Below are 17,893 nucleotides of genomic sequence, written 5' to 3'. Positions count from 1 at the left end.
CTCCACACCAACTACACTTTTAGAAATAAGGGTTCCAAAATGGTCCTTCTACAAGGGCTGAGGTTCTACCTGGAACCAAGAAAGGGTTTTTCAAGGGTTCTTGGTAACACTAATGGTTCCAGTAAGAACCATTTTGATCCAGAGAACCCTTTTAAACCCCTTTCCTGAATAAAGGGTTTTAAAAGAGTTCAGGTGGAACCTTTATATAAAGGTTCTACCTGGAGCCAAGAAGGGTTCTCCTATGAGGACAAGCCGAAGAACCTTATATGGTTCTACTTTGCACTTTTATTTCTAAGAGTGTGCCCACGTGGTTGCCACTGCCATTACGCTAAAATAAAATCCCGGCCAGAACCCTGTCCTCCTCCTCTTCCTCCTCCTCTTATAACCACTTAACACTGTGTAGCATACAGAAGCATAAAGCTAAAAGAAAGCAGATGTTTTTTTTGTTTGATGGAGTGGGAGTTCAGTCCAACATACAGTAGATGAAATGCAGCATTTAAGGCTAAAAATAATGATTTTTTTCCTACTGGAGTAAACTTCAACGGAAACCCCCAGCAGCTGTGAGACAGAAACACTCACTAAAGCAGTCGGATAAAAATGATCCTTTGATTAAAAATTGCTTTATCATTCATATATTTTGTCCGTCTTCCTGGTGGAGCAGGGGGTGACTTTATAACCACAACATGTGGATTATAGATCTTCTGCGGGTGGATAATCTCCAGCCCAGGGCGGGGGGTGACGGTGGTGGTGGTGATGATGATCTGCTCACACATCTGAAAACAGAACAACCGATTGTTCCAACACATGTTCCATTAAAGATGTTGTGATGTTCCAACATCTGCTCACAGTGAAAGCTTAATCTCTCCGTCGGCTCATAAACGCGCCGCGACGGACACTTTTGTCAGAAGCAAACAATTGGCAACAAACGCCAATCACTGTCATCGCCGAGGCCTTCTGGTCACGACGGTGTCAGTGTTATTCCACTCTGTCGTAATTAACAGGGATAGACACAACAATCACTGTGGATGTTTCAGTTTCATACTCTACTGTCTGTGTGTGTGTGTGTGTGTGTGTGTGTGACTAAGTTTGATTCTTATCTGTCTTCACTCTTTATCTCCTGATCAGGGTGGAAGCAGCAGAAGCAGGTCAGCGACGTGAGTGGACTACACAGTCCAGGATGGCGAGGAGGAGGAGGACGAGCTCAGACCTTCAGGGCTTCCCCGGCCTACAGTCCAGCTTTCTCTTTCTCACACTCTCGGGTAAAAGAAACCTAACTGTTTTTCCATTTTTTTCCCTCACCTATAGAGACATTGAGAGGAGAAAAATACACAAACAAACAGATAAACTACAACTATTATCATTACAACTCAGATTCTTTAGCAGAAGATGAAATCAACACAAAGAGACATTATACTCCTTATATTCTCATAAATTGGTAAAACGACCCTCAGTAATATAACATTCCTGCACCTGTGTTTGTGCATGATTTCTTGATTAAAAACATACTTTATATTTACTGTTTTTAGGTGAAAGTCTGGAAATTACACGGGAAAAGGTCTCTTTACTATTTACATCAATGCAGAGTTGTAAAATTTGGCCATAAACCATTTCCTGTGACCTGCCATTTCATATAATAAGCTATGTATCTGTGTTTTTAAAATAATAGATTCATTTTGCATCAAAAATGTCTTTTATTTTGAAATTCTGTGAAAAAAAATCATCATAAACATCAATATTTCGATATCATGATGGAATATTGTGCTATATTCTATCACTACCCTGACTGTAAAGTTGCTTTTTTCCCACTTCACCGTCCCTTACTGACCGAACCAGACCCTCGGTGAAACCCTTAAGTGATTTCACTTTCCTGCTTTTAAACGACTGCAGAACAAAAACAGATCCGTTCGCTCCTTATCAACCGAGAAGTTAGTGGCGACATGAGAATAAAAAGCAGAGCACAGTGTGCAGCAGTTCCACTGTGAGCTGAGACAATGCAAACATAACATACTGTAACTAGAGAGAGCTCAGAGAGATAAGATTAAACTGAGAAAACAATGTGTCCTGACGTCAGGACGGAGGAAAGAGGAGCTTCCCTGGAAAAATATCAAGTAGAAAGACATTGATTTAGAGTTTAGAGGCAGACGTCCGCTAAAGGTCACGTAAAGGTCAGTTACTTTTAAAGTTAAAAGTACATAGATTTGAAGGATGAATATGGTCATTATTCATGAACAACTTTACGCCGATGACATCCTGTAATAACTCTCATTTGTAAGACTAGAAACCTAGAAATTACTTTGCAAATAACACATTATGAATGTATATCCTTTGTACCACAGTGTTGTAGTTGCCATTAAAACGGGGAAAATTACATGTGACATAAATGCCATTTTCATTTTTTTTTAATACACAAGAGGTTTAATGTCACTAGAAGGATCTCACTGTCAAATACAGGTTTCTAACTATGAGCTCTTTCGATTCTTTAAATTCATCTATGATTTTTTTTTAGATTCCAAGGCTGTCACATTTAATCTTTAACCATTCTGTTACCGTACTTCTCATTACTGTAACTCCTAGACCTTTTGTGATATCTAGAAAATTAAAAAACTATGGATTAGACGATCTGTCCAGGTTGTGGCAATGTCAACATCCTCATGTGGAGGATAAAGCGGTAGAAGGTGACGAAATAGAGCTTTGCGCACATATACTTGTCATTACGGTAGAACCTCAGGACTTCCACGGAAACAAGCGTCCAATCAGATATGGAAAGTGAACGTTATCTTTGCCTGATTATCATCACAGTCATAACGAGAGTTAAAGCCCAGTTGACTTCTCTGAGTCTCCGTTTACTTATTTTGTTATTTGCAATAAACTACGGCCAATTTGACCAATTTACTATATTCAGTTCTCCCAGAGGAGCTCTTTTACATCAAGGTTATTCATCACTGATTGTGTTTGTAACTCTATACCTTCATCCTCACATGGTTCTTTTTGAGTCCCCTTCCCCCCTTTTTTTGTCTTTTTTTCTGTTTTTGCACACATTCTTATTAAAAAAAAAAAAAAACTGGGTGGCATGAATGGCCCAGCTGTTTACACCAAAACACAGACTGTAGCCACATGCAGATCCCAAGACTGATGTCTGCTCGTGTGTGTGTGTGTGTGTGTGTGTGTGTCACCTCATAAAATCCCCCATCATGCTCACTGATTTTTTTTTCTTGTTCCTCCAAAAGCATCTACAGAAAACCTACAGCGTGGACGACCGGGGACAAATGGACGGTTCGGACATCGTCCCGCAAACGCCATCCTTCCCGGTGTCTCCTCCGACGCCCTACAGTAAGTAAGGAGGACCTCACTGTGTGTGTGTGTGTGTGTGTGTGTGTGTGTGTGTGTGTGTGTGTGTGTGTGTGTATGCTTTATAATCTTATCACCTTCTTCCTTCTCTTCCCAGTGAAAAATTTCTCAGAGTTTTCCCAGCTCAGGAGTGGAGAGCAGTGGGACCAACACAGCTGGACACAAGGTACACTTTCCCAGGAGTGTGTGTGTGTGTGTGTGTGTGTGTACAGTGTGTGTGTTTGACAGATGAGAGCCCTACAGTTTGAATCCAAACACTTGAGTTCCTAATTACTACGAGACAAGAGCTGGCTGGAATGTCCTCCAAACACACACACACACATTCAAATCTTAGTCCTAAACTTAACCAGTTCCTCAGAAATGAGGTTCTGTCTCATTAGGACCAGGTTTTGGTCTCCATGAGGACTTACTGGTCCTGACCATGTGAGAAAAGTCAACACACACACACAGTCTGGTTTCCATGACTTCAGAGGACTTTACATTCATTTCCTGAAGACTTACCCTTACCTTAATGATATTTACTACTGACCTAAACCCCATTAACCCTAAAACCAAGACTTAACCCAATTCACATTTGATTAAGACATTTGTGTTCTTAGGACTCTACACTGCCTAACCCTAGGTTTACTTTAACTGCAGTTTAAATCTTAATCCTAACTGTATTTGATCCAGGTTCCGGTTCCCATGAGGATTACCGGTCCTAAAAAGTCAGTGTTTATTTGTTTTTATACCTTAGTATGGACTACTGGCCTAACCCCTAACCCTGTGTAAACAGATTTAGGTCCCCACAACTGTGACTTTAACCATCACAACAAAGCACCAGACTTTAACCCTCAAAAAAGCCCTCTAAAGTTGTGAAGACCAGCCAAAATTGTCCTCACAAAGATCACTACTAGTGTTCTTAGGACTCTGCACTGACTTCCCGAACAATCCCTAACCAGTTAATGCCAAACCCTAGGGCTTAACCTAACTGCAGTTTGAATCTAAATGCTAACTTTATTCGGTCCAGGTTCCGGTTCCCATGAGGATTACCGGTCCTAAAAAGTCAGTGTTTATTTGTTTTTATAACTTAGTACAGACACAACCTAAACCCAATCAGGTCTTAACTGTGAAAAAGCTTGGGCTCAGATAAATTGTCCCCACAAAGTTTGTGGACCTCTCAAATATATATTATAAATACTAGTACACCCTTTGCTTCTTTGCTGAATACTGAACATTATTTCCGATTATATAATACAAATAATATACAAGCTGATGCAGGACAGCTGATGCTGGACGTCTGCTAATAATAGCCGGCGGTCACAGAGGAAGAGAACACTGCTGGCAGGATGTCCACTCACGTCCTGTTCTGGGAGGGGACAGTGAGGGGCAGAAGGGAGGGTCTTTTGTTTTGTTGGGACATCCTGCTGGAGGAGATATGCAGCTCACAGCTGCAGGAGGAATTTACTGTAGCCTCAAAAACACACACCGACCTGCAGCCGAGTTTTCATATCCGAAACGAGGGACATGTTAGGGGACGATATGACAAAGTTCTACGAGGTGTGAAATCAGTGCGGCGATGAGAGGCTTCCTGGACTGGTCCAGCATCAGCAGCAGGTGGTGGTCTTATCATGAGTGTTTAGCCAGTTAATGCTAAACACAGTGTTATTCAGACAGGATTAGTTTTACATGGAGAGGTCAGGTAAAGTAATTATTACCAGAGCTTCTCAGGGATTTTAGTTCAGTGCGAATGTACCACGTCAGCAATCATTTACCAAACCATGTCAGTGAAGATTACAGGGACTTTTACCTTGGCTAAAAATGTAAAGGAAATAGCCCAGCAGTAAATATGTGCGTAAATACGCTGTCAATTTCCCGTTTACGGATGTTTTTCGGCAAACGATGAACACCATTTCGAACCAAAAGAAGGTCAAAAGCACAAGACTTCAAACACAACGTTTCCTCCCTGATCCATTTTCATGGTTTAGGCGTTTCAACATTTTGTCTTTACCATGTTGATGGTGTGTCTGCACTTGTGATAACAGGAAGCAACGTCAAAGATTGACTTGTTTAAAATGGGCAAAAAATATGAATAGGTTTAGGAAAAGGTTTTGACAGCTGTTTTGGGAAGCGCACATTTTTTGCCACGAGGAACAAATGTGTCAGGTTTTTTTGTAGCTTAGCAAATTGTTTGCTAATTCAAAGAACTCTCATGGCAATTTGACAATTTTTCCAAAAATGATTATACTCTGGATAAAATTACGCTGCTTCCTGCAACCATTTCAAAATAAAAGCACGTAAAGGTGATAGAAGACGACATTCACCGTGGAACTGGAAGCACTTACACTTATGACATTTGCACTTGAGCTGCAATAATCTGCCACATTGGACTATATATGGAATGATATATAGTTCACAATAAAACTACTTCTGGTGCTAAATAAATCAACAAATAGAAAAAAAAATACAGAAATAACTAATTATAACTTGATATTAAATGGCGAGCCACATGAAATCAAGTGGGGGGCTGTATTTGGCCCACAGGACGCAAGTTTGGGTACTCTGCTTTAGACCAAAGCTTACAAAATTAGTAGATTTGAAAAAGGAAGCACAGAGACACTGCTGTTGTCCTGAAAACATACATCACATATTAAAGAGTGTCGTCCATCTTCACTGCTTTAAAGGGAAGTTCTGTCTGTTTATTGTAAACGGACTCGTCAGAACTGAGAGGATGAAAGGGAGACTGTTATTTGTGCAAAGACAAACGTTTCCTCAGTCTTTCTTTGTTTCTTCGTTCTTTCTTTCTTTCTGCTGGACGGACAGAAGAATTAACAAAGGACAGAGAATATCTTCAGCTCGCGCTCATTTCGGGGGGCAGACGAAGAGTTTCCTGTTTCCCACGTTAAACGGCAGACAACAGTCTGGGAAACAGTTTACCATGGCGGGACAGAACACTCTGACCCCCCCCCCCCCCTTCTCTCTGTAAATAATTTTTTTTAATTCATGTTTACAGTCATTAATGTAATCATAAATTGGCCTGAGGCGGCTGTGGAATAGTGTGTGGAGTGATTACTGTGGGCAGTGGGCACACTGAACCCCCCGCGGCACGAGTTCCCACAGTGTTATCACCGGCGTGATCACACACTGTGGTGAGTGTGATGTTTGTGTTGGTGAGGATCAAACACACAGACACACACAATTACATAAAAGTAAAAAGCTGTATATATATTTCCCATCCTTTAGCCTTTGCACAACTCGTCACACATGCTTCGCTTTGCCTCAAACTGAAGATGAACCCCACCGTTGGTGAATCTCCAAGCTCCACATGATGGCTCAGCTCGGCTCAGACATGTTATGTAATAACATTTCTTTCTGTTTATTTGAGGCCAAATCAACAATAAACAGTGATATATATACAGACAGAAGCTCTCGGGGAGCGGAAGCGTCTTTCAGAAGCCAAAAGGAATGCAGATGTGGTTATGAGCTGAGGTTGAGGAAAAGGCAGATGGTCTTTGACGCAGACAAACGCTGGAGTGTCTGACTCTCAGAGGGGTTGAAGGTCAGGGGGAAGTGCAGGTCAGTGGTTCTCCTTCAGATGGTGAGATGTTTCATGTGTGACGAATGAGAGGCAGACGAGAAAATGCAATTTTTTGGAACAGAAGAGTCTTTACACTTTCTTTTTTTATCCTGGCTTCTCCCTCTAGGGGTCGCCACACAGTGCATCATCTTCCTCCATCTTGTCCTCTTCTGTTGCACCAACTGTCTTCATGTCCTCCTTCACAACATCCATGAACCTTCCCTCTTCGTCTTCCTCTTTCCCTCCTGTTCAGGCAGCACCATCTTCATCATCCTTTGACCTAAACCATCTCAACCTTTTACTTAATCTCCAATCCGTTTAACCTGAGCTGTCCCTGGAATAGGCTCATTCCTAATCCCGTCCATCCGGGTCACTCCCAAAGAGAATCTCAGCATCTTAAGCTCTGCTTCCTCCCGTCTTTGAGACAATCCCATCGTCTCCAAGCCATACTGTACATCACAGAAGGTCTCACCACGTGGTCTTGTGTAGACCTTTATTCTTCTGTCAGACATCACCCCTGACCCTCGTCTCCAACCACTCCATCCTGTGTCTGCACTCCCTTCTTCACCTCTCTTGTGCATTGTCCATTGATTTGGATGGGACTCATCCTCATCTTTCTCTACCTATACTGTCTTTGTTGTTGTTGCCCACTAGGACAATTTTCTTGGGTTCTTCGTTTGACAGTGGCCGTAGTGACTGTAATGACCTATTCAAATAAACATACAGTGCTTTAATATGGAGTCTGTCCCACTTCCACTCAACATCTATGTGAATTTTTGACCATTCATTAATTCTCGAGCATTTATGAGGTCAGAGACACTGATGTTGGACGAGAAGGTTGAGGTCAGGTCCAGTCCAAGTTCTTCCACAACAAAAACTCAAAAGTCAAACCATGGCTTTATAAGTCGTTGCTTTGTGCACTACTTAAGGATTCCAGGCTTCTTCAGAGCTATTGCAGAGCCCGAGAATACAGTAAAATCCAACGTTCTCAGCTGTGGCTGAAGTGTCTGTTTCCAAACTTTAGGGCTTCATAAACGAGGTAATGACTCAGATACATACCAAAAAACAGCGTTCATTGAAACTTCTGGTCTATGGGAGCTTTAATACTTGAACGATTATTCATTTATACAACCATAATTATGGGAAAAACATTCAATTTCTGACAATATTGCGACACAGTGGACCTTTAAAGGTCTTTATCTCAGCAGTATCATGTTCATGAAGTGTCCACACACAGATGGACGGAGCCATGTCATTTCAGAGGTGAAGGGAAGGCAGACGGCACATGCTCCAAAACGAAAACAAAAGTCAACTCCGCTCAATTCAATCGGGAGCTTTATGGTGCACTTTATGATGTGCTGAGATCACACGCCGTCACTGTGCGTCCACACCGGCCTTTGTCACCGTGTTTGTGTGCGAGCAGATGGTGGGAGTGGACACACACACACACACGGTCCAACAGAGGGTCTCACAGAAAAGCCCACTCGTCCAACACTCCAGAGGCACCAGCCACCACCACCTCCTCTTCGCCGCACTCCATAAAAGGCCACATGTGAACTCTGACCCCAGCGGAATCTACTCTGATTGGGAGAAAGTGCTCAGCAGGAACAATGCTCAGTGGTCAGCAGGAGGAAGAGAGCGAGACGGGAGGGTAATGTGGGCATCAATGGACGAGAAGAAGGGAGGGAAGGGAGGGGGGGAGGCTGACATTCTCTACCTCTCCTTCCCCCCCCCCTCTTTCTGTCCCTCCCTCCATACAAAGCCTGAAGTCGAGCGGTGTCACAAGAAGCCAGGAATGAACGGGGAGCTTTTATTTTTCCATCTGGACGACGGAAAGGAACTGGGCAGAGTGGCAAAACTATTAATCCCCGGAAAAAAAAACTTAACTGAGTGAGACAGAGAGAGAGAGAGAGAGGGAGGAGGAGATTCTACTAAGTCGGAGCGTTCCATTCCCGCTGGGAGGCAGATCGTCACAGTAAGAGATAAAGCCTTTGGAGCGGGAAGCAGGAAAAGTGATCCCCTATTTGGGTGTTAAAGAGGACAGTTACGGGGGGAGACTTGTCTTCAGAGTGTCCCATCATGACAGCGTCTCTGGGTATGTACCATTTAATACGCTCATGCTCGAATGTCAGAGGAATGAATGAATGATTCTCTTCGTTATTCTGTGTGTGTGTCTTGTGTAAAGGCAACAAACAAAATCAAAGATTGATGATGATTCCATCAGAGGAACTCTCCTTCTCGTTGCAGGTTTCCTTTTCTATTTTCTCTCTCTTGTGTTTATACATCGTTATCTCTCCCTCTGTCCCTCCTGGGAATTTTAAGGAGGGCATACGAGCACAGAAACACTTCCGTTCTCTCCTCCAGGCCGCTGGAATTTTGCTAACACGCCCATCCAAACCTCATCTCTTTCACAAGTTCATGAAGACTCTTTTTGTCGCTGTCGCTGTCGTTGTTGATCCGACGTCGTGAGCAGCAGCAGCAGCAGTGTCTGCAGCGTCCCACAGCTGCTGGGGATGGTGAGGTGGTTTGTTCCACTGCTGCGTTTCATGATCTCATCCTAGTTAAAGACACTTTTTGGCCTGATGTATTGGTGGTTTAACCAAGGGAGGTCTTTCCCCCCCTTCCCCCCCTCCTCCATCCACACTGCTGACCTGTACTTTGAAGCGTCTTGTTTCTGTTGGGGGGGGGGGGGGGGGGGGGCTCTTATTATTGCTGCGTTAACCCAACTTCTGCCAGATATGTCACACGCAATAAAACGCCAACATCTCACCGCGCCGCAAGATGAATAGTTTCGAAGTTTTCGCAGCAGTTTCGGGCACAATGAGACCTCTGGAAGTCCGGGCAGGACTTTTCCACATTTGTTGAAAGTGGAATAATTAGGTGCAGTCGCTGTGTTTATGCTTGGAATGAGTTCAGTGACTCAGCACTTTAGCATCAAAAGTTAAATATTCCCTTCAGAAGATCATGTCAGGGACACAGACGTCTTTGTTGTATTCAGTTTCTGCCCAGACGGACCAGACAGACTGTGTGTTTTGTGTTTTTGAAATTTACTACGTAGACCACAAAGAATTACATATTTTCTCTAAACACAAAGGCCACCAAGGTTCCCCTAAGAAGTGCTTGGCAAAGTAATCTGCAGTCTCACCATTAGATGTCACCAATTCTTACACAGTGGACCTTCAAATGCTAGAGCCTTTAATTCAGTGCATGGCAGGTATCCTATTGTGATTAATGACTTAGTGCAATAGCGTTGCCAGGAAACTGCAGCTACAGTAAAAAGAAAATACATTTTCCACAGTTTTTCTCATAAAATCATGCTTATAGAGCTGCTGGAGACACTTTACAAAGACTGTTTTCCTAAGATGAGCCACATTCTTCTTAAAGACAGACCTTGACAGTTGCTGTCCGCCGCCTGGACGCATCGTCCAACATTTTTGTCATTCTGTCACTGAGAAAGACGACATGTGGTACGTCTGAAAAATCTCCTTCCAAAGTCGAGTAATGCTGGAGAACAGTGTCTGGAGGAAATCAAGGAATCATCTGTTTTGCTCATTTCATCCCAGACTGACCATCAGCATTTGCATTTAGCAGTTTCTCCAAACTGAGCCACAATTCATTACCTGTGGTCAGCCTGGGCAACAGCCAATCAGAAGAGAGGCTGACACAAAACTCTCCTGTTCCTGCTAGAACTGTGTGTTGGGTTGTGACATATAACTCTTTTTATTGATATTAAATGTCCAAATAACACTTTATTAAATAATCCATTGGATTGCCTTGTGAGAAACATCTGACATCTGCACAACTTGCAGGAAGTAAAAGGGCAAAAAAAAAAAAAAAAAAAAGGCAGGAAAATGTAAACCCCAAGGCTGGAAAATGTTGACAGCACAGAGGACAAAAAGGCCAGCTGAGGACGCAGAGGACCAAAAGGGGACATTTTGTTCCACGGAGAATTAATCAACAAGTGGACAGTGTTGTCAGAAGCCGAGAACGTGCGGAACGTAGCAGAGCATCGATTGTTCTCCACGTCAACTCTGATGATGTAACAAGAGACTGGTACGACTGCTGGTTTGTGACCACGTGACACATGGAAATACAGGAAGTTTGTAATCTACCTTTCAACCAATGTGACGTTTTTTCTATGGAGTGGCGCAAAAACAACGGGCAACGTAGTTTCTATCCCCCTGGTGGCTGATTGCAGGTGATAAACCGTGGCCCCCTCCATTTTTAGCAGTTATGGTACACGTTAAATACACCTTCGGCCTCATCCATAGAGAAAAGGTGAATTAAAAAGCCCATAACAATACAATGAATTGACCAACTGTCATAAAATTTAACTATGTTTGTTTGGCCCACTGTGTAAGAATTAGTGACATCTACTGGTGATACTGCAGAGTGCAACAAAACAGACGCCAACGCTCACTACGGTGGCCTTCGCAGAACAGAAAGTATGCAATGTAAAGCACATTTAAAAGGCTTTTTCTATGGCTACGAAAACACACTTATGGATAGTATGTTAAATTTTGGCCAATAAACCCTCCCTGATGTTACAACTCATTCGCCCACTTGCAGTATTTTCACGGCCAACCGCACTTTGGAAACCACTGCATTAGCACATTGGTATATAACAGCTATAACCACATAACCACAGTCATTAGAATGTCTGAGTGCTGCTTATAAACATTTCTTTTTGAAGACGTACAAACCTGAAAAACAAATCACCAAAAGGCTGGTGACAAAAAAAAAATAGTTCTACGTGGCGTAGATGTATAAAAATGTTCTCTTATAATTTGACTTGAATTCCTGGGAGGGGAAAAAAAATTACCCAATGAACGCTCCACAACCTGCTCGGAAACAGACGTCTGAGGTTCCTCAACAAAGCAGCAAAGAATATGACTCAAAAGAGTGAAGCAGGTCCAATATCTTCACATAACGACCAGTCCGCCAAACATGAGCTGGCTGTGTTGTCATGTGTGGTTTCCACCAGCAGGAGAACAAAAAAAATCCATGATCACTTGTCCAGATGGAAGACGTCTGAAGGATTTGACTGCAGCTTGAAAACATGATCAAATATCTGGGTCATTAATGCACTGAGTCACTGAACTTCAGGGAAATTGAACAAGAAAGTTTGTCAGGCTAGAGATCGAAGTCAACATGTTTCTCCTTTGTGAGCTTGCAGTTCCAGATACGAGAATGTCCGATATGTCGTACAGTTTGATGCTGGAGGCTTTTACAAAACGAACTGAAACTGTACGTCACGAGCGTTGCCGTGAGCGACACAACAGCGGCGGCTACGACCGCAGTTTATAAAGCCATTAACCCGTTAGCACAATAGTTCAGACACTTGTAAACACATCGAGAGGATGACAAAGTTCCCTTTTAACTACGACCGTCTCCGTTTACTGCCACTTCACTGACTCAGTAAAGCCGTCGTTACAAACACAAGCAGAAAACGCAGGAAATCTGATTTACGGAGAGGAGGAAGGAGGACGCAGCAGAGTCTGAGGTTGATGGATTTTTTGTTTGTGATCGCATTCTGATGCAGAGCCAAGTGAAACCAAGGAGAGACAGAAAACCTCTCACTTATTCATATTTTACTTTAAAATGAGGACATTTGTGCGCCTGTCATTTCCAGGTTATTCGAATGAGGGAAAGTGAAAACTCGTTGGTGTACTTTGGTGGTGTGATTCTCCTCATTGTGTTTTATTTGATTTTATGCAAATACCCTGTCCCTAGTTATTATTATTATTCATCAGTCGTTATCAACGCCGACTTTGCTTCGTGCCGCCAGACACTCACTGGTAACATGGCTGCCAGAAATGTACACAAGAAAAACAAATCATTTAAAGCCACTAAACAAAAGGCGCGCCCTTATAAAGTGTTTGCCGACTGGAGTTCAATGATATTTTTTGCGATTAGACGTCAGTTTGGAAACTGCTCATTCAAGTCCATTGAGAAAATTGGTGTTTTTAGCTCACGGGGACACCTGCAGGTCTACTGCTGCCTTATTTGGTAAATTTTTTGTTATGTAAGTAAATCCAAACTGAGGATTTCACACACAAAAATATCACATTTGAACTTAATGAAAGAGGCTGTAGATGAAGAGCTCCAGTGTGCCGTATAATGTCAAAACGGTGATTTTCTCCATGGGCTTTGGTTGCTGAGAGCGAGTGATTTACGTTAAGTGACACAAATTTTAGTTTCCAGTCTTAAAGTTAACATTATTCTTAAGATACCATAGACTCCTCAAGCATAATGTAGAATGTATGAGGTGAGCTTTTGCTATGGATTGAGTGGTTGTGGATTGAGCCATGGTGAGGTCAACCTATGAAAACGTCAAAAAGCACACTAAAAAAGTGTCCCTGTCCCTTTAAATGTTGAGCGGGGCAGAATTGTTTTAGTCTCAGTGGTAACAGGTGTTTTCCTCCCCATTATGTCCCTGTGTGAATGCTCTGAACAGCTGGAACATGCCATCGCTCCTGTCAGCTTCAGTATGTGTGTGTGTGTGTGAGTGTGTGTACTTTGTAACCTTGTAAGGACCAGAAGTCCACACGGAGACCAATATCCTGGTTCTCATGAAGAAGAACCTTTACACTACCGTTTAAGTTTGGGGTCACTTAGAATGTTCCTTATTTTTGAAGAAAAATAACTTTTTTTTCAATGAATATAACATTGAATGAATCAGAAATACACTTGATACATTGTTAATGTGGTAAACGACTATTCTTGCTGCAAACGTCTGGTTTTTAATGGAATATGTACATAGGTGTATAGAGGCCCATTTCCAGTGTTCTAATGGTACATTGTGTTTTCTAATCGTGTTAAAAGGCTATTGGATGATTTGAAAACCCTTGTGCAAAGATGTTAGCACAACTGAAAACAGTTTTGCTGGTTCTGTGACAATTATTTCTAATCTTGTCAATGTCTTGACCCCAAACTTTTGAACGGTAGTGTATTTCTGCGGAACTTTAGAGATGAGGCTTTGTTTGGACTGCGTGAATGAGTGGAAGTCAGTGCAGTGTCCTATGAAGAATAGCTGTGTGTTTGTATGTGTGTGTGTGTGTGTGTGTGTGTGTGTGTGTGTGTGTGTGTGTGCTCACATTCCTGAGGTCAGCAGGGAGTCTAGTAACCCACTGTTGTCCTCCATGTGTTTGCATGTTTCTTAAATGTATGTATGTGTGTGTGTGTGGGCTCACCCTGCACGAGTAAATGTTTGTGTGCGTGAGTGGAAGAATAAAAGTGTGTCTTTGTCACACACAGCATCACTGATCATGTGTGTGTGTTCTCTTCTCTTCTCTCTCTCATGTGGACGTCAGTGTGGTCTGAGGTAGGTAATATGAGGTTCAGATATTAGCTCCAGATATCCCTCGCCGCGCTTTTATCGATTCACGGCATTCATCTGCGTAGCGAGCGTGAAGGTATGCGCGAGTTTGCAGCCTGACTCATAGAACAGTCGCTCTCCTGTGATCGGATAGGTGTAGAGCCAGTGTTCGTATGCATGCATGCATGCATGGGTTATGAGTTTGTGAGGAGGTGGCTGAGGGTGTTCAGTCGGGCTAGTGAACGTTTGGCAGCTGGATCCATGTGGGTTCGTGCCATCTGGAACTGGTTTTGCACAGTTCGGCCTAAACTGAAGAGGCTTTGTGAGCCGCTTTAGAGAGAGAGAGAGAGAGAGAGGGGAAACAAGAACAGACAGAAAAACACACGAAAAGAGGTCTCTGAAAGAGTTTTATAGAAGAAAGTAAAGTGTTAAAGTTAAACTGTAGATGTTGATGTGGAAAATGTGGGTTCGGTTCTATTCAGTTAAGCTTAAAAGGGGCACACATGGGCCAATGAATACATTAAACACCTGTTCAAATGTGTGTTAATGCTAACGTCTCATCAGCCAATCACAAGGCAGAAACTAGCATTCAGAGAACGGTCAAGACGACCGTCAGAAAGATGCTGGAGGATTTCAATAACTCAAAAACTGAGTATTTCAAAAAACTGCTGATCTAGAGAATGGTTTAAAAAGTAGCCAGGTGAAAAATACCATGTTGATGTCAGAGGAGATTGGTTTGAAGGCAACAGTAACTCAAATAAATGTGTTCCAAACAAGGTGTGTACGGCAGAAGTCTATGAAAGCACAGCCTTAAAGCAGAAAACCGTACCACCAAGTGCCACTTTATCAGGTGTCCCGTGTACCTAATAAAGAGGCAAATATATGTGTAAGACACTTACACTGATCACGGCCTCATTAAATAGGAATAAAATACTGTATATTATCAGTATTTCAAGAGCATTAATCAGCCTGGTGTTTGATGACGTTTTATAAAATGTTCAATGCCTTCAACTCACATGAAACCTTAATGCATAACCTGACTATAAATTACATATTTGACAGCACAAATACATACATATATACACACACACATATATATATATATACATATGCATATATATATACACATATCCATATATATATATACATATATGTACATATATACATATATATATATATATATATATATTAATATATACATATACCCCAATGATACAGACACCAGGCAACGACCCTAAGAAACATCCCCGACTGTCACAGAGTTGTGGAAAACACTTGAAGGAAGCTTCAATTACTTCCTGCGGCCACTGGGTGGTGCCAGTAAAAGACCATGTACATCATTATCTTGTTTTGACAACAGTTGGAGAAATTTAGATCGACCAAATGCTTCTTATGCTCTTAACATCCTGTTGACAGTAGGTGGCGATGTGACTACACTTGGACGTTTTCTCTGATTCTGTTTTTTTTTGTGGCAAAATCATGGGACGTTTGCCACCCTGCTGTGGCCATGCGCTTTCAAGAAGCTGGAAGATTTTTTATACATTTTCATGTCGTGGCTCTTGAGATGGAACGGACCAAATATCAAGTTGAACAGTTCAAATCTGGAGGAGAGAGGTGAGCTGTTGTGCGTAGGTCAGACATCTGGGTCAAACACACAGCAAGGGCCGCGTCGGTGAACCATGGAGACGACTGAAACCTTCCACCGAGAGGGTCATAAAGAATATTTACTCTTCATCTCTCCCTCTGTTTCACACCGAGCTCATAATATTCTCCGTCCATCCGTCTTTCCTGGACATGAGTGGCTATGGCGACGGTTCAGCGTGGAGACAGGAGGTGAAAGGTGTGTACGAGGGAGTGTAGTTGACCAGACCGACCTTCTACAGTCTGGTCTGTGAGGTCAGGGGGTCGGGCTGGGGTCACTCACACAGTTTGGCCCTGTTCTGTAATTAAGGATGAGCTCTGAAGCAGCAGATGTGACAAACCACCGTGGTGAGGAAGAAGAAGAAGAAGCAGCTGCCGTGGGAACAGAGAGAAGAAAGAGGGAGAAAAGTGACAGCAACTGTGGGAATGTTTGGAAAACCCTTGCTGCCCTTGGTGCTTTCCTATCAGCATGTGTGACTTTCCTCTAAACAACAACAACAACAACAACCTTGGATTATCTCCTTTTTATCTGAGCCGAGCATGAGATTCTGTGTCTCAGCTGTTGTTGGACTGTTGACCTTTAACCTCCATAGTTGACACAACGGGTGTCAGGTTCAAGAGATAAACACTGGTATGGAAACTAAATGATTCAGTGTTTAATCAAATCTGAGTGTTCGGGAATGGCGATTATTCAGGAAATCAGCAGCAATACCCTGTTTGAAGTGGTCTTACTTGATGATTATGTGACATCATTGTGGAAACAAGTTAAACATGTATGATTTTATATTATTTCTAAACAGCAAAACTGCATAAATCATAAACTCCAAGTCCAATTTTAAATGGTTTTTATGATTATTTTTGTCTCTATGATCAACATTTCAGTTGTCGATTCATTGATTTATTCCAATCTGCAATTGCATTGTTTGTATTGTTTTATCAAATACAGCACGTTTCCCAATAAGGGAACTCATTAAATTCCTCTAAAACTATGATTTATGTATATAAACATGTTTGACATGACTGCGTTTAACTGAATACGAACGAATAAAATTATATTAAATAGTGCTGGGCACGTTAACGGCGCCAACGTTAATGCATGACGTGTTTCCATGACAACTGACTGGAAAACGCGCGTGACGTCATGTTTATGTGATTGTTAAAATGAGTCTCTAAAGTAACGCTAAACGTTAAAAACAGAGGCACACATATGCAGTACACAGATACACTGGTTATTTGTAGCGCTGCTCTTTTTGTTTAATAAACAGACCACTACAGTACGACTGTAGGCGCGTTAATGGCGCTAAAGGAAGTAACGGAGCTAACGGACCTAACTGGTAAATGGTGCCTGGACTCCGGTTACTTGAATGGAGCCCCAGGCTTGGGCAGGCCCTGGTCCAGGCACTGTTTACCAGTTAGCTCCGTTAGCTTTGTTAGCTCCTTTTAGCGCCAGTTAGCGCGCCTACATTGGAACTGTAGCAGTCTGTTTATCAAACTAAAAGAGCAGCGCTACAAACAACCAGTGCACCTGTGTACTGCGTATGTGTGCCTCTGTTTTTAAAGTTTAGCGTTACTTTAGCGACTCATTTTAATAATCGAGAGTCACGTAAACCTGACGTCACGCGTGCCTTTTCATGGTCAGTCGTCATGGAAACGTGTCGTGCGTTAACGTTGATGCCTTTATTGTGCCCAGCACTAATATTTAATAAGGCCATGAAAATATCACACAATTGCAGCTGAGATGGCATAAATTTTTTTTTTTTTTTTTACTAAACTTAAGCCTCAAGTGCCTTCATCTGATGCATGCATACACACATTCATGAACTCATAAACTACACACACACGATTCCGTGAACCACTTCAGATGATGTCACTGTTTGATCCAAAAGCTGGAGGTCGAGTCTGAATTATCCGATCACTCCATCTCTGAGTGCATGAATGGAGAGCGAGAGTGAGAAGGCGCAGGGGGGCGGGGTCATGTTCAAAAACAAGGATCTCTTTATCATGACCGACTGTGTTCACGGTGACTCATG

At 42.4% G+C, this 17,893-nt stretch overlaps 1 protein-coding gene across 1 annotated transcript in view; it reads left to right on the top strand.

Annotated features, from left to right (window-relative positions):
- LOC310926492 (tensin-3-like) overlaps positions 1-17,893 on the top strand; it is a gene marked incomplete at its 5' end in the record, with an annotated part of 57,013 nt that overhangs the window by 27,107 nt on the left and 12,013 nt on the right. Inside the window, 3 exons of the mRNA XM_083888636.1 lie at positions 1,126-1,259; positions 3,237-3,330; positions 3,446-3,514. Of these exons, the coding sequence (XP_083744762.1) occupies positions 1,126-1,259; positions 3,237-3,330; positions 3,446-3,514 (297 nt within the window). The remainder of the gene's footprint in view (positions 1-1,125; positions 1,260-3,236; positions 3,331-3,445; positions 3,515-17,893) is intronic.

This window comes from Microchirus variegatus (assembly GCF_963457635.1).
Source record: "Microchirus variegatus genome assembly, chromosome: 4".
Classification (NCBI taxonomy): domain Eukaryota; kingdom Metazoa; phylum Chordata; class Actinopteri; order Pleuronectiformes; family Soleidae; genus Microchirus; species Microchirus variegatus.
This window is presented reverse-complemented; position numbering and strand designations above follow the sequence as displayed.